Below are 26,089 nucleotides of genomic sequence, written 5' to 3' on the forward strand. Positions count from 1 at the left end.
ATTTTACATTTGTTGTATATGTTAGTTGTTTTTTTTTTATTAGAAAATGTCCATGGCTGTCAAGGCTTTAAATTTCCCTAACCCAAGTTTTTTGGGACACAAGATAGTGTCTAATTTTGGCTTGGTTATTACATTGTTAGGATAGTAATAGTAGCGCTATTTTTTGTTTGGTTTACAAACATATTAAATTCTTTTAGGATAAGTAGAGCCGCACAAATGTCCCTTTGGTAGACTTAGGTAGGCAAACCAATCTGTTTTTCATTTTAATGTGGCAAAGAACATAGCAAAAGATAATGTTTTGGAAGTATTTCCCTATTTACCAGAGAGATACCATTTTATGGTTGCCCTTTATGCCAGTGGAATCAGTGTATCTGCCTGAAGACTAGGGTTGAAACTAGTCTGGAATGGTTAGCTCATTAGTTGGGCCTTTTACTTCACCTTTGAATTTTCAGAAGTAAATACACTGGTGTTTGTCCGTGGGTTTATGGCCTTACAAAATCTATGGCTAGTCTTTAAAAAACTGAATACCAACATATCATATAGCATGATATGTTGGTATTCAGTTAGTTAAGCAATGATAATAATAATACCCCACCTCTTACCTTTTGACAGCTGGGATACACTTCAGTTTCCCCAAGAGCCTGAACTAGATAAGAAGAAAAAATGGATGGATTACTGATTGTGTAGGCATTTTTTTTTTACAGATAAACAAATATAGATTTTGTGTGGTATCATCTAAACTATGATCTAACTATCATAAACTGACACTTTGCTCAGTCCTAAAATGGAAAATTACCTTAATTGACAGTTTATCCTATGTCAACAGTGGAAATTTCCTTTAGACCTAAAACAAAATTGCTATCATGCACACTCTATTGTGTGTCATCAGTGGATAATTCTTACATTCAGTTTATTTTAGTCTACCCTATATGAAATTCACTGATGTAAATCCCAGAGCAGAAATTTCTGATTACATCATATCCTCAGCATTTGTGTCATATTGACACTAGTGCAATGCTTTGTGTGGTAAAAATGACTAAACAACTGCTACACCAACACGAAGAAATACATTGTGATTCTATACAATTTGAACAGTATAAGAAGATGGATGGATGGTAAGTAAATATGTAGATAAGTAAATAAATAAAAAGTAGATACTGTTGGAGCATTTTACACAACTGTGTTCTGAGTCAAAATCAATCAGCAGTCTATAAAAACTACTATGACTAAAAAGTAAATGCACTTTTTCTGTTTGCTGACATCATTTGACAGTCATATGGTTACTTCATTAGCCTTGTGTCATTAAGTGAAGTCCCTCACATTATTTTTCTTTGAATACAGTTCAGAAGGTCTTGTTTTTTGTTTTTCTATCTCTATTTTCATCTCTTTTGTGGTTGCTCTAGCTGTTGTTGCAAGAACTGACATGCATTTTGCCTCCACCATGGTTTAAATCCTGCAGTGTTTTTGTTTTTTTTGCTCAAAAATGATCCGACTTTAAACTTTGAAGAAAATTTAACTCAAAAGGAACACAAAAAGTGCACTTTTGATGCTGCAGCTCACCACCAGCCTTCTGCTGTGAAGTCTGTGTGGTGTGTATAATCCATATATAATCTATTTTGTCTGACATCTAGCACATTTCTGTTTAGAGAAATGCAGTTTTTTTATTACTGTTTGTCGCCACAGACTGATAGTTGTCTGTGCATGTCTTCTAGAATCAGTGCTTCTGCGAGGTACCTGTTTATTTTTAACCAACTGTTAAAAGCCTATCAGGGCTATACATGGCAATTTTAAAGTCCTGGACATTGATACTAGAAAACACTGTCCAAAACACTGCTCTTGAACTGTACATGTATGTTTTTTGTACAGATATCATATTTTTAGCTGTATTAAAATAGTAGACAGTTGAAATATTCGCTCATCGAGTCAGTATTTGCTTTTTATTTTTCAGAGTCAGAAACATTTTGAAAAATAAATAAATAAAACAATCTGTTAAGCACCACCTCATCTTTTCCGCCTGACCTCTTTATTTGTCTTTCACTGTCTATTGATCAAAAATGAAAATTCAGTGATAACTTGTGCTCGGTACATGGGTACATCCTCTGCAAGACATCTTCTGCGCTGTAGCTCGGTGCTAGAAAAAAAAGTAGAGAACAAGAATCTTTCTGCTGCTTTCTCAGGTTATCCAGGAAGTGAATATGAAGAGCATGCATTTTACTTGACATAAACCAAGAACAAAGATCTACCTCCCTTGCCTGTAAAATTCAGTCATAAAAGAAACCTGCACAGCAACAACGATCCTGAGGACCTGCTGCAGGAGCAGATGGTCTGTGCAAAAGTTAGCCTGTGCTGTTGCCATATTTTTAAAACAGTAAATACATAGAAAATTTATGAAACAGCTGCAAATAGCTTTTTTAAAATGCCTTTTAAAGCTTGCCTCACAGCAAGAGGTTTGAATCCACCATCTGGCTGGGCCCTATCTGGAGTTTGCATGTTCTTCTTGTGTCTGCATGAGTCTTCTCTGGTTAGTCCAACTTCCTCCCACAATCTACAGACATACAGCTCGTGGGGTTCGGTTAACTGGTAGATTTCCATTATATCATAAATCAAAATGGGCATTTCCTTCAACTATAAAATGGAAAATTGTGTGCACTTACTATATGAGTACATATGCATGCTGCTCTATTGGTTAGTCAAAGGTTTTACTCATATGTTGGGTTACTACAGTTGCTAGGGAGTGTGATGATGTCAGAGGATGGATGTCAGCTTCAATCAGGAATGATGAAAGTTTAGCATGATATGATTCTTTTTATCAGGGCTTAGGTGCACAGCTCCTACAAATAGGTCATTTTACCCCATAAATAAGTGGTTGCTAGGGAACATGAGGTCCTAATATCTAATATAGATAAGAACCTTCCGGGGCCTAATATGTATCTGTGTTCTCATTTTTGTTGCTCAAACTCAGATTGCAGTGGTTGTTGAGATTGTTTTCTGTGTTAGTCCTGCAACAGGCTGGCGACTTTAGTTTTGAGTTTACTTATAAGCATCATGATCAGTGTCACATCTGAGACCAGAATTTTTATTTTATCAGTCTCTAAAACAGTTTATAGTGTTGCTGTGCAGAACTTTGAATGGGGAGAAGATGACTCACTTTGTTAAATGCTTGTTGCCTTAAAATCTCAGAAGCAAGGAGAAGAATCTGAAAAATTAAGAGAGGGGCTTGTCTCTGCTCTTTCCCCTCTGCCTAACAGGACCTGTTTTTAAAAAGGTACATTTTTTGTTAATTAACAGAAGCTTACTTAAAAATTTCTTGTATTGATATAGCTCCAGGATTAAATGTACAGTTAAACCTCTGCACAATGACAGAAAGGAGAATTTAAATGGTCTGGCTCACTTAAAATTAAAGTGGGCTGTATGTGGCCCACAATGTAACATGAATCCCTGTTCTACACCTGTGTTCTGCAGAGATTCCTCTGGGCTTAAAGGGTGTTTTTAAAATCTCCTCAGTCTTGGAAAGTTCTTGCTTACAGAGCACCAGTGGGTTTCTCTCTTTAATATTGAAAGGTTTTTACCTTATGAACAGATGACTGTTATGAATTAGTAGTACATGAATATAGTTGAACTGAACTGAACTAGTGTGCCACAAGAAAGTTGCAGTTAAAATCCAGGCTGCAAAGCAAGGTTTACATATAGAACAGGTCACTACCAAAGTAACATGCTACAATACGCTACTGTTGTTTCGTATTGTTGATTTCAGTTCTATGTCTGAAAGATGACATGAAACTACTGATGTCAAGGAAGTATACTTTATTACCAGAAAGGTATTTCACCTCATAATTTCTGTAATTATGTACAGATATAGTTAATACTTTCTTCATGGGTTTTGACAAAGGCACTCACAATGCGTGTAACATGGGTATAAAATGAGGAACAGTCGTTAAGTGTTTTTTTTTGTGTGCAAAATCTTGTAATAGTACATGTGTAAACAAACATGCATGGACATTAAAGGACGCAACAAATATTTCCAGAGAATTTACCCATACTCTAACTCAGAACAAAAATAAACACCTTCCACCTTCCAATTGTCGTTTGGCAGCATTAACCTTTGCAGCTCTAGGCGCCTCACCAGGTCTATCAAGTCACTTGGCAGTTTTAAAACATGGTATTTAGAAATATACATAACTACAGAAGGAATGCACGGTCAGCTGAGGCGTTCGAGGGATTGAAGAATACTGCTCTGGAAAAATCCTGTCTGCCCGCTGCTCTCCTGAGTAACGAGAACCCGCCCATCAGGTCGCGGTCTGTGGACGAGGACAAGCTCTCCTTGAAGCAGACTGAGCTCTGAGTCTGTTTGGGCTAAATGTGTCGCAGTAACTCTGTGTCTGTGGGGGGGGAAAAAAAAAAATCAGTAATGACTTTCAAGTCTGTATGATCAATCACTGCTCCAAACCCATAAATCCAACGTACCTACTTGGGCTGAACTGTGCTGACACAGCTGACAACGTCGGCTGTGAGGTCGTCGGCTTCTGGTTAGTATAAAAATCTGTCATGGCTGTTTCAAGCCCTTTACGGAGAATAGGACCTTTTCCATCTTTGAGGATAATCCCAGGTCCGTCCCTTCCCAGTGTGAGCGATGGGGCCCACACTTCTAAAGGAAGGGGCCCGGGTCGGCTGTTGGAGAGAACCTGATTTCCTGACGACCAAGAGGCGGTCCGATGTCTTGGGGGAGGGGAGCCTTCATTTGTGACAAACCGCACAGACTTTGCCGGCTATGGAAATAAAACAAACTGTAAATCACACGAATAGTAGCGTGATTTAAGTATAAGTATATATATGCAAAAGCAAGATCAACTGTAATGGCACTGATTTCATAAGAATGGCATTACCTTCTCTGTACTGGTCTTGTGCATGTCTGGCTTTACTAGAATTGACTGAGGGGTAGTGCTGACCCTGTCCTTCATGAATACAGCAGAAGAGGGCGCTGCTGGATCAGTCATCCAACCCAGCGGTACGTTAGCATTGGATACAAAGCTGCTGCCCTTCTTCCTCTGCAGAGCAGGCGAGTAGCCAGATGCCTGATGTTGTGCAAAGTGCTGCGAGTTGGAGGGAACGTGGGAACTGCCCATGTGGGACGTGCGATTTGAGCCTGAAAAAAATAAATAAAAGATCGTCACATACCTGACAAAGTGCAGAATTCAAACAAGCCAAGAGAGTGTGGTTGTTTGACACTCGCCTCTGTGTGGGTGAAAAATGCGCCTTACAGTCTCCCAACCCTGTGAATCCCCGTAGAAGGAAGGTTTTCCAATCGCAGTGGGCGACATTGCATGGTGTGATCCATTTGGCACAGATGGGATCTGTCCTGGTGAGTATATCGCTCCATCACCATTCACCTTATCAAGAGCAAGGAACACAGTAGGGTTCTTGGCAGCTGTGTGTTTCTTTGCAGATAAAGTGCTGTACTGCGAGGGCACATTAGGTGCTTTGTTCTCCAGCAGTCTGGCCGAGGTTCTGTATTTTGGGAACATAAATATTAGTATAGTGATAGTGATGAATGTCTACTTTCACATTGTTGCTATATATGACAAAGAAAACAGCAGCAGGCTGTGACATGCAGCTTTATATTTCTGATTCATAAATAAGTGTACAAAATAGCTCATCTTCATGCCCACACTATGTTACTATCTGAACCCAAATAGCATTGAGCTCCCATTTCCTGCGGTCAGCGATCGCAACCTCTCACCTGAGCACAGGAGTGACGTAGTTGCTGGGAAGAATGCCCACTTTGCCTGTTCTCAGCGATAACCCACGCAGCCAGCCTTCTTTGAATGTTCCGTACACGCCCACCATCTCCCCTTTCCTCAGCTCCAGCTCCTCCGGTCGGCGTGGTTTGTAGGAGTAGAGGACGGCACACCTGAGAAGTCAAAAACAATATACATCCAGATTATTCAGCCCTTTTTTGGCCATATATAACTGTTTCTTATTCTATTCACACCTCATAAATGTGATTCTACATTATAATACCATTAACACACCATGACTTTTCAAAACAGTGACTCACACACTGATGGAGAGCTGTTGTGTGGAGGAGTTTTTGCCGTCTGCAGAGGCAGAGGGCATCTGGGGGTTCATCAGAGCCATAGAGATGGTGGGCGGAGTCTCGCTGGTCATTTTCTTCTCGCTCTAAAATGAGATAAATTCAAAATTATTATATAGGAAGCAAAGGACACCTCATGGTACATCGTTTATTATTCATCCCGTAATCACAATCCCAGCAAACTTAACAGTGTGGGCCAACAGTGGGTAAACAGTGGGGCTGGATTTCTATGGTAAATGGACTTGTTCTTATTTGTGCTTTTCTACTCTGTCTGAGCACTCAAAGCGCTTTATACAACTAATTCATTCACCCAATCACACCCATTCACACAAGCACTTTTTTCTGACCTAAGTGCTAAGTAGTCTACCATTCATACACATTCACACTCCGATGGATGCATCGGAGAGCAACGCGGGATTAGTATCTTGCCCAAGGATATTTGGCATGCAGACTGGAGCAGCCTGGGATCGAACCACCGACCTTCTGGTTAGTGGCTGACCTGCTCTGCCACCTGAGCTACAGCCACCCCTACCCAGCCACCCGCAACCTAGAAATCCAATATAATGACCCCATAGGGCTAGAAGTGCTGTCGGCACCGTTTAGGCACTCACAACTGGGGCCTGCTTGGGATAAGTGTGGGCTTGCCCTGCCAACACAGCCCCACAGTTCACCCACACCTACCCAATGTGAGCCCGCATAGGCATGTTTGTTGGCACATTAATAAGGAAATATCATACAGGGAAATGTGACCGTTATGGAAATACTTAAACGACAGAACATATTCTATTATGTGGTCAGAAATATGAGCCTGGGAAAAACCACCGATTCAAAATGGAAGTTAAACCGATCGTATTAAAATACTGCAAAGGAAGTCAATTAGTGAAAGAAATCAGGACCTATTCCATTTTCTAAGACAGATTAAATTTTTGGTAGAATTAGATTTTTTCGGTCTTTTATCCCAGCAAGTGGCTCCATAATAAAGTGGGTTATGTGTTATGACTAAAAAGCAAAATGTCCCTGATTTGGGCTTGGAAAGCTAGTAAGGGAATCTGGTGTAAAAAACTGCTAAATCGTCTATGCAATGACCCCTATTGATAAAGAAGTCACTAAAAGTAGCAACACTCTGGTAATAATGTACCACAGAGCACATCTGGGCCCCAGTAGGACAGCCCACACTGTGTGGGCATACCGTGGGTAAGATCAGGCCCACAATGGGCCCCACTGTGGGCCTCTCTTTGCCAAATTTCACACTGATACTGTGGATGTGTGGGTTTGCCCACAGCACCCCCTCACATAGGCCCCAAAGAGGGCCGCTTGCTGGGATGGCTGTCTATACTGAATGCAATTTTAATTCACAGAACAGTTTAATGTCGACAATGTGGTAAACTGATCAGAAGAAGGATAATTTACTCGATTTTCTATTTTAGAATGTTTATTAACAGTACAAAAACTTTAGAATGCTGATTTTTTTTTTATGAACAATGGCAAACATGTAACATGATCAAAGCAAAGACAAACACTTTTAAAAGAATAAAGAGTTTTTATCTGCACAGACCCTGATCTCTGAATGTATTGCCTTAATTTCTTCTGATTTTGTTGTGGTCAGCGTGTAATCCTGACTAATAACAGCCAGAGTTTATAAGGATATAGCAGCCAGGTTACATTTCTGTCTCCAGCTCTCTGCTCTGCTAATCTGCGTCATGGACGTATAAAATAATGGACTCAAGAGGTGCACATCAGTGTGTTTGTTTGACTGGCCACACACACGTTGGCTGCATTTACACAAAATTTTCCAAGGTAGTGCCTTTCCGCAGGGCTGTGCAGAGGTGTGGGCCCATTTATTTCTCATGCTTTAGAACGTTACAGCTACGATGCAATCAGGAAATAATGTTTGATTTTTCTAAATCTCTGCTTTGTTCTGCTCAACACCGCTCCCTCTTTCGCTCGCTCCCCCGTTGAGCCAGGGAGGAGAGGTTTAAATGTTGTTGTGTTGTTAAACAGCAGCCTACGCACTTTGCTTGTTATGCCTTTAAGACAGGCATAATGGCACGTGAGCCTTCTGATAATATAAAGCAGTATTATGTAACTTTTACGCCTCCAACGCCTCATTTTTGGGCACTACGTAATATGGATGAGAGGGTGTGAAGGTGCATTAACAAAGACCTGCTGCCATAGCTCACCACACACAAGGCTCTGCAGCAGGGGACCGATGTAAAAAGCTGAAGATATAAGAGTGTGCATGGAAGCAGGAAGGGAGGGTGGCTATCAGCTGAGAACCTTTTACTCAGGCACCTTTCACTAAGTGGGGGAAAAAAAAGTAGATCTGCATCACAAAAGTTGAGTGCACAACAGGAGCCGAGGACGTGTTGAGCTTTGTTCGACTGGCAGCCAAGCTGCTACTCTCTTTCTGCAAGCTGACACTCCTAACACTAATTTACCTGTTGTTGTGTATAGTAAATTGCTGGTTTGTATCTAATACACCAATACGCCGGCTGTGTTAACTAAATATCAACTCATTTGCCCAGACATCGGCAAATAAGTTGACATTTGGCGTATCAGTGGTGGATGTTTATCTCTTGCGTCAAATCAGTTTGTGCCAAGTGTTCAAAGAGAGTGTGATTAAAAGCTAAATCATTCATGACTTTGGTATGTTGCCAGAATTTCACAATCGGTTCATTCCAAGAATGCAGCGCATTCAGTCTCTACATTTCTCCTCATTTCTTTAAGTTTCTCTTTTAATCTGTCACACGTTTGCACATAAGAAATGATTCATTGGATTTTCCTCTGAAATTCTTAGTCATACTTTGAAAAATGTAAACATAGACTTCTTTTGCAGTGTATCTTTACAGATCAAAGCTTCTCTACTTAAAGCTTAGAGCAAAGAATATTTTACAGTTATGAAATCAGCAGGATGTGAGTCAAACAAGGCTTTAATAAGGTGTATTAGGTTAACCTTTATAAAGCCTGGCCTGTGTGCTGCTTTTTTTCCCCTTTAATCAAACACATTAGTCTTTCTTACTTAAAACAAAGATGCAGAAATAACATTGCTGCGCCCATCTTCTCTGCTGATTCCTGCTTGTATTTACAGCATCACCACTAAACTGCTGCTCGGAACTTTAACGATAGCCTTTGGGCTCAGAGTTCCTGCTATTACAGTATGCGGCTGGATGTTGCAGCGCTCTCACACTCTGCGCTGCACTTGCACTGTAACTCAACAGCACAAAGACAGATGCATCTGACAGACGCATCCAGCGCTGTAACCACAGTCTCGCTTTTTTAAAGGCAGCGCTGTGAGGCAGAAGTAAAACGTGTGAAAGTAAGGTTATGTGCACCGATTCCTGAGGACACGACAGACTTCCATCATATGTGAGCGGACACGAATGAGCATCTCTGTCATAAAGAAAACAACCATGTTTTTAAATGAATGAAGAAGCAGTAAACATTATATTTGGACAAAAAAAAAAAAAAAAGATGCAAAGCACTGACAACAAAGAATAACTTAATGTCTTAAATTATTCATCTCTTTCATGACTTTGTGTCCTATTTCTATTCTTAGGTTTTTATTTTAGCCACAAAGAGCCGGCTTTATTTATACTGCAGTCACGCTATGGCCAGGTGCACTGACCCAGCAGCTGCAGCGGCTAAAGGATATCGAAGGATACTTACACAGAGAAACTAACTCTGATATTAGTCAGGCAGAAAATAAAGTCTTATTTAGAGTGAAAGGTTGGCTTGCTCCTACAGTCTGAATCCTGCTAGCACAAACAAGCGTATTAATCTAACAGGATATTAATCTGTAGCTTTTTGCCAACATCCTTTGACCTCACATGAAGTGAGACAGTTTGTATGGATGCCCAAAAAGTGTAAAACTAAATAAATGAATGAGCTCTTGTGAAATATAATGAAAAAATATAAATAGTTCAGCAGTGAGGTTGCAGACGTAGAAATCACGTTCATATTTTCGACTGGGATTTTGATAACGAGCTTTAATCTCATGACCGTCCAAAGTATGTATGAGCTACTGTGTGACTTTGTGAAATAACATCAGTAAAGTCATCAGCCTTGTTTTAACAAAAGCACATTTTATTGCCATGTTGTGGAAAAGAACTACTCTGCCTTGAAATAGTGTTGTTACTATGGAAATACCTGAACTCCAGGTCGCTTTGTAAGAATAATGAGGAACTAACTTCTGGAGCCCTTAAAAACAATACATTTTATTATATTAAAAAAGGCTTTTTGTTATAACTACAACCTGTATCTTCTGAAATGATCATTTTACCGTCACAAAAGCAAACACTACCAACACCACGTCATAATGTGTGTCTAGAAATTATGATATGAGGTGAAAACATTCACAAAAGCTCTGACTGGGCAGGTGTTTTCAGTTATTATGGATAATTAAGACTTCTAGTCAAGCTGAAGCTGGTTAGCGGATATTACATGATGCTTAACTGTGATCAAAAGGTGCTAGGCCTGCACAGAATCAAAAAACCACCAAACAGCACATGACACGTTTGACTTCTATCCAGCTTGATCTCGAGTCACCGTGGCATCACGCCGACATCATCAGGAATTACCTCGCGGGATCACTTGCAGCTGCACTTTTCTGAGGTTGCTCTCCACTCACTGCAACCCCACGCCAAGGGCACGATAGAAGGCACGGGGCTTTTCCCTCATCCAACCAGCTCAGATGTGTGACGTTGTTACGTCTTCTGCGTCATTTTCAATATTAACATTTTATTTGTTAAAATGGCACTATTCAAGTCTATTTTTTTCCTGCTAAAAATTATTAATGAGGCCAAAAAAAGATTCAAAACAACTGCAATTTATAATTAATTTAAAGAGACAGAACTGTTGTTTAAACATGTGAAGACAAGATCTGTGCAGACTGATTTCAAACCTCATTTGATTGATAGATTTGATTGATTTATTGGTCTTTGGATTTTATTTCGAGTGTTTGTTGATGAAGTTTATATGTATGACATGTTGGGAAGTATAAACCCTGTCAACTCATTATCATGGATATGTTCTCTTACATGTTTATGGTTATGGAAAAGTTTTTCAATTGGGTGAAAAGAAGAATAACCTTGAACGCAGCTTTTGTCCCCCACCCCAGTGTACTCATTAGCTTTCAATCACTTGACAGGTTCTGGATTTTATTCGAGTTCAGTTTTTAAGCTTATGTCTCCACCCTGGATGTGTTTAATAAAAACTCCAATCAGACAACGTAAATTAGCTGTGCAGAGGGACGAGTAAGCTGAATTTCAAACAGCCAGTTAGAGGGTGAGGCTGATTTATATTATTGACTAATCTCCCTTTTTAGTAACCAATTAATGCTTTGGTTTTTTTAAGCTAAAAAAAGAAAAAGGGGGAAAATGCCTCTTACAAATGTACAATTTGTTTTAGTCAAAGATTTCTGAATAATAGAGTAACAAATTTAGGAAATCAATGATGAGTGAAAAGAGGGGAAAAAAATTTTGTGGAGAAAAATAGTATAACTTCCACGCACTGTCCCACTTACTATTATTTTTTATTCAACTAAAACGTGTCAGTCTGTGCAACCTTCGTCAGGTACAGAGAAAAAGTGTTCATGCAAACATTTGCACATATCATATACACATTCAGAGAGATTCAGCCAATTAGGGACTCCTCCATGTATTCTTTAGTCAACTGAGTGATGCAGTGTTTTTAGGAAATGCAAGCATCACAATTCAAACCACATACACCCCAAAAAAATAATATAATGGAGAAGCCACTACATAACATTGAGCGCAAGTTCATCATTCAGTCCTTTAGGTGACAATATCTGCGAGGTGAATGCCTCTCTTCTCTTCACTAACAAGTCATGGTTTCCACCCCTTGGACGCACTTTTATTGTTAACTTATTCTCCGTGTGGTTTTGCTGATATGTGCAAAACCACAAGGGCAATGTATCATTTATATATAATTTGAGTAGATGCACATGTAGTCACACTTCTAATCGGAAAATTTTTTCCGGTATGCGACTGAAAAAAGTATGTAGTTTTACTAGTGTTGTGACACTGGATGCAGTGTCCACACCAGTAATTTCCATTTGCAAGGGCATTCAAAGGGGTCTGACATGGTGTTCTGGGAATCCATCCTACCTCACAAGCCATCCTACCCATTGTTTCTGCGCATTTCTACGCAACACAAAACCCAAATTTACTTCATTTTTTTTAACCCATTGCCAATATTTCTTATGGTTATGGTTAGGGTTATGGTTTGGATTAGTCAGGAGTCACCATCAAATTATAATACAGGTAGGACCTCACAGAAGAATAAGTAGTTACAGGTCAGTTCTCTATCCCTTGCAAGAATTTAGATTTTATCTCTATTGCTCTTTCAATAAAGTCCTCTGTGGTTTTGCACAGTTGGTGCAATCTAAAAACTGACTTTTAGGAAAGCCTTACTTAAGTAGGCACAAGTAGCTAATAATAATGTATGTCTATCAGTATCTTGTCGACATTCTTACACATAACCCACGTGTCAATGAAAATAAGTGTTGTACTCAAAAATAAACTGAAGGTTATTTTTAAATGTACAGGGTGGGCCATTTATATGGATACACTGTAATAACATGGGAATGGTTGGTGATATTAAAGTCCTGTTTGTGGCACATTAGTATATGTGAGGGGGCAAACTCCTCACGATGGGTGGTGACCATGGTGGCCATTTAGAAGTCGGCCATCTTGGATACAACTTTTATTTTTTCAATAGGAAGAGGGTCATGTGACACATCAAACTTATTGGTAATGTCACAAGAAAAACAATGGTGTGCTTGGTTTCAACTTTCATGAGTTATTTACAAGTTTCTTTGTTCACAGCCATTGAAGAGGTTAACACGTGAGGAGCGGATCGAAATTGTGTTGATATCTGGTGAACGCAGTAACCGGGTCATTGCAGCAGATTTCAATGCAAAACACCCTACGAGACCACCCATCTCCCATGCTACAGTTAGCAAACTGCTTGCTAAGTTTCGTGAAACTGGTTCAGTGTTGGATTTGCCAAAATGTGGACGCAAGAAAACTGTCACCAATGAAGAAACATCAGTGGCTGTCCTAGCTTCATTCAGCAAGAGCTCACAGCGTAGCACTCTTCGCATGTCACTGGAGAGTGGCATTAGTCGAACATCCCTTCGGCGGATATTAGCTACTCATAAATGGCACCATTACAAACTCCAGCTACTGCAGCATCTCAACGAGGATGACCAACATCGGCGGAATGGGCAAAACAAAAATTGGAACAGGACCCTCAGTTCACGCAGAAGATTTTGTTCAGTGATGAGGCAAACTTTTATGTGAATGGTGAAGTTACAAACAGAACCACCGCTATTGGTCTGACACTAACCCACATTGGATGGATCCCTCCAAGACTGTTGGAACAAAAAAGTGATGGTTTGGTGTGGTATATGGGGTACAACGATAGTGGGTCCATTCTTCATCAATGGAAACCTTAAAGCCACTGGATATTTGAAATTGCTACATGATGATGTGTTTCCCTCTTTATGCACTGAAGCTGGCGCGTTCCCTGAGTTTTTCCAGCAAGATGGTGCACCACCACATTATGGGTGCCAGGTCTGAGCATTCCTAGATGAACAGTTTCCTGGAAAGTGGATTGGTCGTCGTGGGCCAGTTGAATGGCCTCCAAGGTCTCCCGATCTGACCCCCTTAGACTTTTATCTTTGGGGTCATCTGAAGGCAATTGTCTATGGTGTGAAGATACGAGATGTGCAGCACCTGAAACTACGGATACTGGATGCCTGTGCTGGCATTTCTCCTGCGGTGTTGCTATCAGTATGTGAAGAGTGGGAGGAGAGGGTTGCATTGACAATCCAGCACAATGGGCAGCACATTGAACACATTTTATAAGTGGTGAGAAACTTGTAAATAACTCATGAAAGAATAAAGTTACGTTGAAACCAAGCACACCATTGTTTTTCTTGTGACATTACCAATACGTTTGTTGCGTTACATGGCCCTCTTCCTATTGAAAAAACAAAAGTTATATCCAAGATAGCCGACTTCTAAATGGCCACCACCCATCTTGAGGAGTTTGCCCCCTCACATATACTAATGTGCCACAAACAGGACTTTAATATCACCAACCATTCCCATGTTATTACGGTGTATCCATATAAATGGCCCACCCTATATATTCAGATCTCCTTCATTTCCTTGAATGAATAATAACAGTAGAAGCAAAGCTGTAAATGTAAGAAGCTAAAACGCATTTGTGTCAAAATGAAGATTTAAAATAATAATTCATACTTTCATGTAACTTCATCTAAACTAAGGTAATACCCTCCTTGCTGCATTAGCTTAACAATCTACTTTCCCTAAAATGCCACTAAGCTTTTGACCAGGTCACCTACAATCCATCATGTGTGACTAATCAAAATCTGAATTTAATTCAGGTTTCCTGTTTTGTACCTCTGCACAGTCAAACACTGAACTAGATTACAGATCGACTGCAGTCGTACAAAAACACAAAGCCTCAAAGCTCTCCTGATCTGTGTTTACCTAAACTTTTATCTGTCTATCTTCTGTCTTCCATCTCCAATTAAGCTTGAGGTTTGAAGAGAACCGTCTGCCACTTATCTTGTTTTTACTTTTAAATCTATGTTTTCTGTTTTCGGAAGCACTTTGTGACTCTGCACTTGAAAACTGCCGTATAAATAACTCAGCCTAATTATTTCTGCTCTTTTATGCAGTCACTTTGCAGGGTGACTGCATAACCGCTGATAACAATTACAATGTTGTCAGATATTCTGGTGAAGTATGATAGGAGAGTGAACTTTTTTTTTTTTAAATTAATCCTAAAGTTTGCTCTTACATAACTGTGCAGATATTCACACTAATATGTATTATTTCATCCACAGTGGGAGGGAAGCTGCAAAATAAAAAAAAGAAACAGGCAAGAGTCAGAGGTAAGAGCCGATGGGAAGCGGCACCAAGAATAGCACAAACATGCCGTCTTGGTCACTGGAGAGCTCAGCCTCAGCTTTAGGGACACAGGCCCTCCGCTCCCTTAAAAAGGGGGGAGTGTGTGGCTCGTCTGCCATTACAGGCTCGCTGATGTGAAAGGGAGCGTTACCTGCTTAGTGAAGAGGAAGGAGCTTGAAGGAAGGGCAGAGAGGGAGAGGGGTCTGTTATGTAAGCAACTTCACTAGTGACTCATCATCATCATCAGCATGAGAGCGATAAGCAGACACACTGAGGGACTCTCTGAGCCTCCCACTCTCCACATCTATTTCTCATTTTTTCCTCCTCCTTCTTCCCACTTCATGCGTTTTTTGTTTTCGCAGCCTGAAAATGTGTCGCGTTTCTCTCCCTCGCTCCATACCATTTTCTCGGACGCTCAGCTTTTCCTCTTCCTGCCTTACTGCCCCGTTTCCTCATTTCTTATCGTTCCCCTCCGCCTCCCTTCCTCTCCTGTTTCTCTCCAACCTGCATGAGGTTGAGCATTTCTGCGCTCTGACATGTGTAATTGCAGGGCAGAGCCGAGACGTTTGAAAGGAATCAAAGGAAATCGGCTATTTTGAAGGGCAGGGAATTTGGCAGCGCGTTACATTATTAAGCCTTCCAGAGGCTTTCATGCCAGCACTGTACTCTTAGGCCCCGTGACTTGGTGCCACATCACCGCTGTTTTCTAATGTGAAACAACAGCACTATGTCCGGTTATTTACTCCAACGTGCTAATGATTTATAGGAGCTTTTGGGTCATTTCCCGAGTAAGTTTTATCACAAGCTTTCTCAGAAATGAACTCTTCTTGTCTTGGTTAAAGCTATGTGATGTTTACCAATCATGCCTCGCCCTGATATTGCTACAAATTCTTCATAAAGTATGCAGCCGATATCATGTTAGTGCTGGAAAAGCTATGAACCCGATAGCCTGAAACACTAACATTCCCAAACTCCAGCCTCACTAAACAATAAAACAGCAAAAATCTAATGACTTAGTTAATGATTTCTAGTCTTCTAGAGGTAATAATTAATTTAGACAGTAAAACTGACCTGCTTTCTTCTGTGCTCCCTCAGAGTTAAAAAAAATAACTTAATGAGTCACTTTAACAATCCCATCAAATCAGAAGAGATTTCCTCTTTTCTCTCCTGCTTGACAGTTCTCCCTGTGAGGATTCAAACTCGCACAACATCACAAACCACATGTCCCTGAGATGGAGAAAAAAAGAAAACCCACCCTGTGGAACTATAATTCTTCTCAGATGGGAAATCCTGGCTTTTGTCCCAGGACTCATGATTAAAGACCTCTCAAAAGTTACGGTCCACTCACCTCCACTCCTCACTTCTTTTGTTTCCCTTTCCCACACGTGTCTCGTCTTAATGAGAACCACTTAATCACAAGGGCGATCTCTCTTTCTCACTCATTCCTGCAGCTTACAGTGTCACGGTTCCCTCCCTTAACCAGAGACCAACTTGATCAGTGACTCAAATAAACACCTCTTATTATCGCACATAAAACCATTTCACCTTTTTGCCAACAGCATGTTTTCTGTTATAGCAAATCACTGCGAGCAAAGCCAAACCCAGCTTTAATTAAAAGATTAGAGCAGAGGTGGAGAAAAGAATAAATAAATAATAAGAGAGTTATGTGACTCACTTGTAACAGGTGTCTGTGCGAATCAGAGCGGCGTCTTCGCTGAGAGTTCACTCTGGAAGAATGAGAGTGGCCCCGAGTGGTAGTGGGCACAGAGAGGCGCTGCGTCTGACCCTGACGGTTGTAGCTGTTGAAGGTGTTGTTGTTGTCTCCTGTCTGATAAAAGTTGCTTCCTCCGGCTACGAGCTGTTTCCGTTGGTTGGAGAGGGGCAACGTGCTGATGACGGGCGTCTTGAGGGCGGCTTGAGGGACTCCGTAATGGGCAGTCCTACCGGATGCGTCAGTGGCCTTGTCTTTGCCCCCGCTCGAAGTCTGATGGTGAAATTCTGCTAGATCCCCCCCCCTCCGACTCTTTCCCTTCAGCAGTTTGGCAGCCACAGAGTTTGGCTGGAATAGGATGAATGCATAAAAACGAACCACAGTAAGAAACGTAACACAGGAAAATCCTCAGTCAAGAAAAACAATTCCTCTCAAACTTGCTCTAACCTGCGCCTGCCAACCTCTGCTCCTGCTGATCAGCTAAAAATCTGTCTAAATACACCCACTTATCACCGCTAGACTCACCCCTACAACTTGTTGGACAGGCAGGCAGCAGAGAGCGTGATAAGTACCAGCCAATAAGCCGGGAAGGGTTGGATACTGCTGAGAAATGAGCTGCGCAGACAGACAGGCAGGCAGACAGGCATTGGCAGGGTTAATGCTTTCACTCTCCACAGTGATGTGCTGTTATGCCACCCAAGCAGAGAAAGCATTACTGTGTCTTTACGCCTGGCTGCACGACACAGGAAGATGCTGGCTCAGAAAGGAGAGGAGGAAAGTGGAAAGGAGAAAGATAAAGAGCATCACTGAAGCAGGGCTCGAGGAGAAGACATGGGTGAGTGGGAGATAAAAGTATGCATGCATTAAAGAGAGGACTAATAAGAAGAGGGGGTATATTAGTGAGGAAATCACAGCAAAGCAGATGACAAGTTAGGAAAGTAAACAGGAAGTGAATGAGGCATTGACCCCAACGACTGAATGAACAAACACAGCCCCCCCTCCAGCATGGGTGAAGTTAATTCCTGGAGGCAGAAAGTGCAGAGGAAAACAAATGACAGTCAGCCAGCTAAGCAAGCCCCACAACCCTGAGTAAGCCACATAGTCACAAACTAATGAGCAGCTGCAGACACAGCAGGGCTTCGCAGATTAGCTTTCTGCCTCAGCACTTTAGGAGTGACATTTACTGACAAATCAGAGATTTGAATGAAAAGCAAGTTAGCGTCCCGGCAGTGACCTGGAATTAATGGCATCCGGCGACGACATCTGCAGTTCAATTGATTAAACTACCGGCGAAAAGTGGCTAACGGCAGGTGTCGACCTCGATCGCGCTGAAAAGGTCACAACTCACATCCAAGGAAGAAAAGAAACTCACCTCTGTAAACTGCTCAGGGCAGAATCCCACTTTCTCCCCCAGCTTGGCCTCGATCCAGTTTTCATCCACCCGCCTGATGAAAGTAAGAATGTCTCCCTGTATGAAGCACAAAATAAATAACAGATAGACTGAAAACCACACACAAGACGGGACACAAGATGGATTTAACAGAGTGCGCTCGCCCCAGAGACTGAGCACTCAGCTCGGAAACTCTGTGTTTCTCCACTAACATGTGACATAAGCTCCCTTTGTGTCTGCAGGCCTTGTCCTTTTCTGTGGCCAGCCTCTAAAAAAAAACATTTGACCACCTGCATTGAAAAGAAAAAAAAAAAAAGAGGCTCGGTCGAGGGCGCTTTAATGGAGGGCACAAAAGTACTCAGGCCCTTATATAACTGCCTCAGAAATCCAGGGTAAGTAAGAACTGCGGCAACGGAGGTCTGAGCCTCCGTTTCCACAAGTCTCAGTTTTCAGTCTCTGAAAACAGTGAAAAGAACAAAAGCGGTGATCCTTATGTAGCAGTCTTTGCTGGGGACTTCCTGCGCTCTTTGTATTCACAGATTGCTACAAACTGAAGCAAGTAGTCAAACCAGCAGCTAAAACTATGACCGTATGACTTTATCAGTGTCTCAGATCATTGTGGAGGAGTTTTGGTTCATTTTTTGTTTATGCACAGCTTCACTTTGTTGTAGATTTGCTGCTGTACTGTCCCATTTTCAGCCAAGCTTTAGCTGTCAGCCACATGGCCTCACATTATCTCTCCACCATCATCTTGACAGCTGGTATGAGGTGTTTGTGTTGATATGTTGTGTTTGGTTTCCAAACATGGTCCTGTGCATTATGACCAAACATCCGCACACTGGTCTTCTGAACAAAGCATAAAGTCTTATGCTTTGTTCAGAAGCAACTTTGCAAACCTCAACTGTTTGGTGGTGTCCTTCTGACAACCCCACCAAACAAGCCTAACTTGTTCAGTCTTTTCCTAATTGCATTGTGGAATCTGAGATTTAGCTCTTGGGTTTTTTTTTTTTAGTTGTTTCCCTTGGGTGTAAAGTCCTGGAAAGGACTTTCTGTTAAACACACACCTGAATATATCAGACTATCAATGAATAAAGAGCATTTGACTATCAGCAAATGGCTGCTGCTTACACGCTCTGGACCAGATTTATTAATATGTTGCTCCATAAACTGGGTTTTGGTGTAAAAAAGGTGTTTACAGGGAGAGCGCAGTAACAGATTTGCGACTGACGCTGTTAAACATGTGGGTCGCAAGGGGACCTCATAAGGTGCAAAACGTAAGAAGGAGAATATTTAAATCAAGCACAAAAACATTTACTGATATTTGCGACACACAATTTACTGCTAATTCTGCAGATATTTAAAGCATGTCTCATTTTTACCAGTTGATATTGAAATGAATCAACCGTGCCTGTGTTTAGAAAATAGCAAACACCTATCAGCGCTGTCTGGGGATCGAGCTCAAACGCTACTTTGCCCCGTTTAGTAAATCTGGCCCTTAATTCCTATGGAAGCATTACCGACTGCACAGACCCCTTTGAAAACGGTCTTTTTCACATTACTGGGGAGCTTACTGAAATCATAAAGAAATAAAATACAGGTGCTTTTTAGCCACAATAAATACGTGAAGTCTGGGGCATTTGTACCGCCATGGTGGTCTGTAAACTTCAGTGCATGTGCGATAACTGAATTTCTAAAAACGAGGCTTATAGCATATTTTTTGCAGAGGAACCTATATACTTTTTCCACTCTAGAGGTTCACTGAAGTAAAACCGATGCTATTTAAAAGGTTTAAAACTGTGCACACACAATGACCCCATGAACACTACATTGCCCTGCTGCACTAACTCAGCAGTCTGAGTGGCTCACCTTGAGGAAGCTGAGAAAATATCTGCTGTCTTCCAGATTCATTTCTTCTGGTTTAAAGTCACACAGTGCTCTGCACAGAGCTGGTGCTTGGAGCTGCTGGAGGGGCTGCAGCTGAGGTGTCTGGCTGACGGCCTGCTGAGCACTGACAGACGCACTGCTACTGTCGCCGGCGTGCCAGTTGTCATCCCCTTTGTGTTTTGGTGTGATAGCGTTACCAGCCGAGAGGAACAGCTCTCCTGACAGATCACCTCTGTGGCTATACACTGATGCTCTGTGAGCAGCCTAAAGTGTGGAAGAAAGTCAAATATCAGCTGCTTTATGTTTAAATAATTAAGATTTCTTACATAATGTAAGGTTTTAAAGATCCCACACTCTGCAATTTCATTTAAACATGATTCTTTTTTGGGAACAGCTACTTTTTTGTGGTTAACGTGATGGAAAAACATCTGTAAAAATCCCCGGCTCTGACACATTTTAAGAAAATAAGTGACAGTTGGTGTGTCTGCTTCACAAACACTCTGCATTTAATTTGTGCTTCATCTTGTAATACAAGTTCAATTGTGGGATGACAAAACAATTTTGCGCTGAACCGGCACTGATGCACCACTGAGATATGAAGATGACTTTTATATGACACATCCTTTCTTTTTTCTTTTTTCCCCCCCTTTCAAGATTGTATCAAGTTTACACTTCAGTTTGGACTTTTTCGAAAACGGCACAAAAGCGTTTACGCTGCCTGAGAGGGCACAAAATCTGATTAATATGGACTTCAAGTCATACTTAAAGTAACAATTTCACAAGTCTCCTTGTGGTTTCTGTAACTAATGCAGGCTACACCCTGAGCTTCACTGATTATTACCAGTGGAAAATGTCATATGTGTAATTTGAATTGATGGTTTGGGGATTTTGTATCAAGTCTGTAGATAAAGTGTTTACATCCACTTTACGGCCAATCATCGTAGCATCGGGTTACAGTTAATCAGACTGACACATACTGTATCCATGACAGCATTCGGAAGAAGCCAAAATGATCACTAACTCGGTTTAACGAAACAGGCTCAGCTTTCTGAACTGTGACTGAACTCAAATCAGGTTTCAAGTCGAATACTGAACTCTTCTTGTTTAGCTCGCACATGTGAGAACGCAGATTTGTGGACTGTAAAGTCTTTGCAGAGATGCATATAATACTACTAATTTAAAAAAAAAAAATGCATAAGAAAGAGTCAGTTCACTGGGCTTTGTATAATTCCCTCTTCATCATCTTCTTCTGCCTATGGCAAGCTCTAAATCTGCATGCTGAATTTGTTTTTTGTTTTTCATTTTGCACACAAATAAAACTGTCGTCCAATTTTTTCTGGTGGCACCCAAAAGTCTGCATCACTGCCAGAGAGCCAAAGTTGGAGGTCCAATTAGGTTCATAAAGTGGGAAAACACAGATTTTCTAACTTTACCACCACCACCACAGAAAACAGCAGACTTTCAGCATTAATTAAAAGGGTTTTGCAAAAGCATTGCATTAACTGATTAATTTCACCGACTTTTCAGCTAAAAGTCTGAACTTTAGTCACATGATGATTGTTTGATTTCAGATCCACTGTGGTGATGTGCAGGGGCAAAAAGTGTATAATTGTCCAAAAATGCTTATGGATCTAGCTGTATGTATGTGCACTTTACTTCACTTTCTGGCATATAGAACATTTTTTCCCCAACTTGTTCTACGGCTTGGCCCACCTTCCTAAGAATGCCCATCATTTGTCCCCTCAGGGGCACTGCTTTAAGTAGAAATATGTTTTCTTCTTTAAACGCTTTATTTCTTTATTTTTAATATATAAACACCAGAATGCTAGAAATATGAAGTTATGATAGAGCTCCTCACATTTCACCAAAAGAAACATTTCGATGAGTCAGACCGCACTCTGTTTTGCATGAGCCACAAACTTTCAGATGTATGGTATGTATGGTCGAAAAATATCGCTTAGCTACTGTTGGAAATATAACTGAGCAGTAATCCACAGCTCTCCATGTAGTTGACACACATATTATCATCTGGTTGGTTTTTCCCTCCTGTTGCCCTGCATGTGTGTGGGTGTATCACTCAGCAGCACTTTTATAGATTAACGGCATAAAGTGCTATCTGTTGTTTCCCCATCACTTGATAATTATAGTATTTTCTATAATTTGCATAAAGGATCTCCAAGATTGATATTCCATCATATTAAAAATCCCCAAAGTTCAAAAGTTAGGTAGTACAAGTGAAAGGGCAAACACTTGCATTTTTACTACTGTGTAAAACCCTTCAGCCTGTATAGTGTAGTGTTAATAACAAATACCTATACTTGTCAGTAGTGATGTGCAACACTTGAGTTTGGGTTTCACATATTAGTTTTTACAGTTCCACTTTGTTTCTCATATGGCTGTAGATGACTGGGCTGAGGCCTTACTCACCTCATTTTTCCCCTGCTTCTCTCTGTTTGGACTTTCCTGGTACTGCTTATCGTCCCTGGCTGTTAAGCTCTCCCGGGACACGGGCACTGCATAGCGGGATTTCTGTGTGTTCTTGCTGGGGCCCGATGGACCGTTGAGCCGCTCCAGGAGCCGCACCAGCAGGAGGTTTGTCGGCAGCTCCTCTGCGGTCCTGGCCGGGACAGGAGCGCTGCACTCAGGGCAAAGTAGCTGGTACTGGTCAGCCTCGTGCCTCTGCAGGCAAGGCAGGCAGAAAGTGTGCTGGCAGGGAAGGACCTTGGCTGACGCATCCAGCTTCTCCAGACACAGAGGGCACTCCAGCAAGGCCATTAGAGCCAGCTCCTCCATTTTAAAACTGTTGTTTGAGAATAGGGCTTCTGGTACATCGGAAACACTGTAATCCACCATTCTGAGACAGAAACACAGAAAGGAATGAAAAGCTGATGTAGTGAAATAAGTTACTGCCACAACACAGTGAAGCAGTTACAACACGAGTGACCAAAGTCCTCGCACATGACAGCCAGTAGAACTCCACGTCCCACCACATACCTCCAGACAGCTTTGATAAGGTCGAACTACAACCTAATAGAGCGCCCCACGCGCAGCTGCTCGCCCGCGGTGCTTTACACAGGTGTCATGTCGGCTCACCTGACTCCACAGGTACGACAGAACCAGGAAATAACGCAGTTCTTCCATATTTGTTTACAAGAAAAACCCTCAAAGAACAAAAAAACCCACACGTGGTACTTACACGTTTGCTTCCTGCCAATCAGAGGGACAATCCGTAAACTTCGACTATTTGGAAATGCGTAACTTCTTCCCCGCTGTCGTCGAGACGCGGTGCGCCGAGCACGGGGCACAAAGGGCGCATCAGCTTTACCTTAAACCCGTGCCAAATATCATGACGACATTAAAAAAAAAAACGCACCTGGAAGAATCCTACTCAAAGCAAACTCCTTAAAATGTCCCAGCCGCCTTCGGGCGCATCCATCAGGAACTGTCTCGGGTTTCAGTGTCATGACTAAGTTTAACCCTTTACAGCTGATCAGCTCGGCTACACCGTTCAGGGTAATGACACGGAATATTTCAAGGTGATGTCATGCAAAGGGTTAAAATGGACGTTTAAAATCAAATCTCCTGTAAGACAAACGTTTTTTTGCAATTCCTACATTTAAAAAATATTTATTTATTTATTTTTTAACTGTATATGTTTCGCATAGTCTCAAACAAATCCTTAAAAACACTAAAATTAAACATGGCAGACATTGAAGCTTTTAATTATTTTTCCCTTCAAATGAACCGTCTGAGCATGCCCATCTTTATTGACTAAAACATGTATGAAACGGGGAATTTTGGGCATCGTTTACAGCGCAGTCGTGTGACTTTGGCTCCCTCTGCTGGTGCATACACTCACCGCACTCCGCAGCAGTTTATAAAGCGCCACAGCAGTGCACATCAGTTTGAGTTGAGTAAAGGGAATATCAAGCGTACCTGACATTCACCGGCACTCCTTTCCTCCACCACAATTTTGCCAAAAGGCATTTGAAGCAGTTCACAGTTAACATGTCGCACGACTTTTAATTGTTGCTCGGATTACAGCAGCACAGCCCAAACCCCAAATTCCCTTTCTTGCATCAAAGTGTTAAATAATTCACCTGCGTGGGCTGTGTACAGAAAGTTCAGGACATCAGTTTGAATTTTTTAAACAAACATGAATCTTTCATCTCTTTCCTCACGTCAGCAGAACTCGGGGAATTCTAAAAATGTACATATGGCTTTTACAGAGAGAGAGAGAAGAGGAGAAAGTGAGGGGGAGAGATTAGCCATGACTTATTTACATGCTCACCTCAGTGTTGATACAGGGCCGTCCTCCTAAGAACCTCATAATTGTAGACATGAAGAGGGCCGAACTGCACTTGATTTTAGTTTATTTTTAGGTCTTTTTTTCCTTAGTGGACTGAAACGTAACCTCCTGATGACTGTAACACTCTCGCGTGTGAGTGATTGATCTCCCGTAATCCTTTGAAAGATAGAGGAGGGAGTGTGTTTGTTTAGTTGTTCAGAGGGAGTCAGTACATAAGTGCTTATCAGCTCCTTACAGCCGACGATCAGTCTGGCCTCCACTGTGGAGCCTTGCATGTTGCAGGAGTGGGGATCATGTCTGATGGTTCTGATATATAGTCTATCTGATGGAGAGTTGAAGGATCTCCCCCGGGGAGAGCTCTGAGCTGGCTGCCCTGTCTCTCAGAATATCATGGCTTGCCACGAGTTGCTGTATATAAAGTAGTGACTTCTTCTCCAGCTTTCATGTTTTATTTAAAAAGCTGTCTTGTTCAGAGAGCGCTGCTAACTCATTGAGTGTGATCTGCCTCAGCATTGCCTTCACCCCCTCGACTTCTTTTTTTGTTTCTTTCTTTCAGGCCTCTTTCTCCTCCTCTGTCTGCCGCTGTGTTTGATCATTTCGGTGTGGTACGTGTGCAGATGTACTTCCAAATGCACGAGGATGTGTTTCAGCAGTTTCACTCGAAACAAGGCACCGGTGAAACTGCGTAATCCTCGCGCAGCAGTTCGGTAAGGATTAGCCACAAATCGAACAGCACTTTAGGTGCATCACAGCCACATAATCAACTTATTCCTTTCAGAGGGGAACTAATCCTCCAACCCAAACCTAGTGGCTCTCTTAGCTGCGGCAGTTCTCAGGTGCTGATTTGATGACTTATTTTTTTGCTGTTTTTCCACTCTTTAATGAAAGATCCACGGACAGGGCGGGAACCGGCTCTTTTTCCCACGGAGTAACATGTGAGATGTGAGATGAGGCCGCCGGCTGTGTTTGGAGGAAAAACACAGTACTCCAGTCAGACTGGCTCAACCAGAATATCTGTAGTTTTTGTAGTCTGCGATTCTGTGTATGGCACACAGACACATCCTCCTTCTTTTATTCAGTTGCTCCCTTCAGTTGTCTGAGAGAGAAAGTCCACTGACAAAAGAGTGAGATGTTTTTGGCCCGCAGTGCGTTGTCACTCTCGGTCTGGGACTGACTCAGACGTGACTGCTTGAAAGCCCAGAAATGTAATTTAGGACGCAAATGTATGCAGAACAGCAGGCAGCCCTCCACCAGATGTTTTTTTTTTATTATTTTATTTTTAACATCCATCTGCAAAGCAACTTCACAACAGTTCCTTCCACAGTTTGTTCTGTCTGGTCTTCCTCTACCAGCAGAGTTGAATCCTATAAATATTTTACATTTGATAAATAAATGAAACAACCTCTTTTCTTACTTCTGGGTAGCGCACTAAGTTGCTCTCTTACCTACGTATGAGCGGGCTTATTACTGCTGCTCTGACATTGTTTCAATCACTGTCAAAACGAGGCTCTGCTCAGGGATGTTTTGCTTTATTTTTGAAATGAACATGCACTCATTCTGCTGGGAACTACGCAAATAGTTTTTGACTTAGTCTGAAGCCGTTATTAAGGTGGAAATTTTAGATATCCTACAGCATTTCATCAATGAAATGTTCTCTTGTGTTATATTTTGTACATGCAGGGGACACAACAAATACACTATTGATATCCCTGAGTGATCCCAGCGACTTCTGTCATTAATG

General features: G+C 41.6%; 1 protein-coding gene across 5 annotated transcripts; it reads right to left on the minus strand.

Annotated features, from left to right (window-relative positions):
• Positions 1–3,789: 3,789 nt before the first annotated feature.
• sh3rf2 (SH3 domain containing ring finger 2) lies at positions 3,790–24,459 on the minus strand. Of its 5 annotated transcripts, none has more exons than XM_035910539.2 (11): positions 24,331–24,459; positions 22,467–22,893; positions 20,022–20,303; positions 18,138–18,233; positions 16,730–17,113; positions 6,056–6,177; positions 5,738–5,908; positions 5,231–5,505; positions 4,884–5,143; positions 4,465–4,766; positions 3,790–4,379 (listed from the first exon to the last, which is right to left on the minus strand). In XM_035910539.2, the coding sequence occupies exons 2-11, from the start codon at positions 22,890–22,892 to the stop codon at positions 4,199–4,201; spliced, it is 2,499 nt and encodes an 832-aa protein (XP_035766432.2). In that variant the 5' UTR covers position 22,893; positions 24,331–24,459; the 3' UTR covers positions 3,790–4,198. The 5 variants fall into 5 exon arrangements, with proteins under 5 accessions (XP_035766432.2, XP_006781610.2, XP_006781611.2 ...); XM_006781547.3 differs by lacking the exon at positions 24,331–24,459 and adding an exon at positions 23,236–23,462; XM_006781548.3 differs by lacking the exon at positions 24,331–24,459 and adding an exon at positions 23,034–23,123.
• Positions 24,460–26,089: the final 1,630 nt, after the last annotated feature.

Source organism: Neolamprologus brichardi, chromosome 2, assembly GCF_056152115.1.
Source record: "Neolamprologus brichardi isolate AB-2024 chromosome 2, ASM5615211v1, whole genome shotgun sequence".
Lineage (NCBI taxonomy): Eukaryota > Metazoa > Chordata > Actinopteri > Cichliformes > Cichlidae > Neolamprologus > Neolamprologus brichardi.

What these genes read in the sequence shown, in the direction of transcription:
- sh3rf2 (XM_035910539.2), bottom strand. Translation starts at nt 22,892, where the DNA reads ATGGTGGATTACAGTGTTTCCGATGTACCAGAAGCCCTATTCTCAAAC. An exon ending in CAACAGCTCTCCATCAGTGT is followed by an intron (nt 5,909 to 6,055) that starts GTGAGTCACTGT and finishes TTGACTTCTCAG; the next exon opens with GTGTGCCGTCCTCTACTCCT. An exon ending in CATTTTTCACCCACACAGAG is followed by an intron (nt 5,144 to 5,230) that starts GCGAGTGTCAAA and finishes TATTTTTTTCAG; the next exon opens with GCTCAAATCGCACGTCCCAC.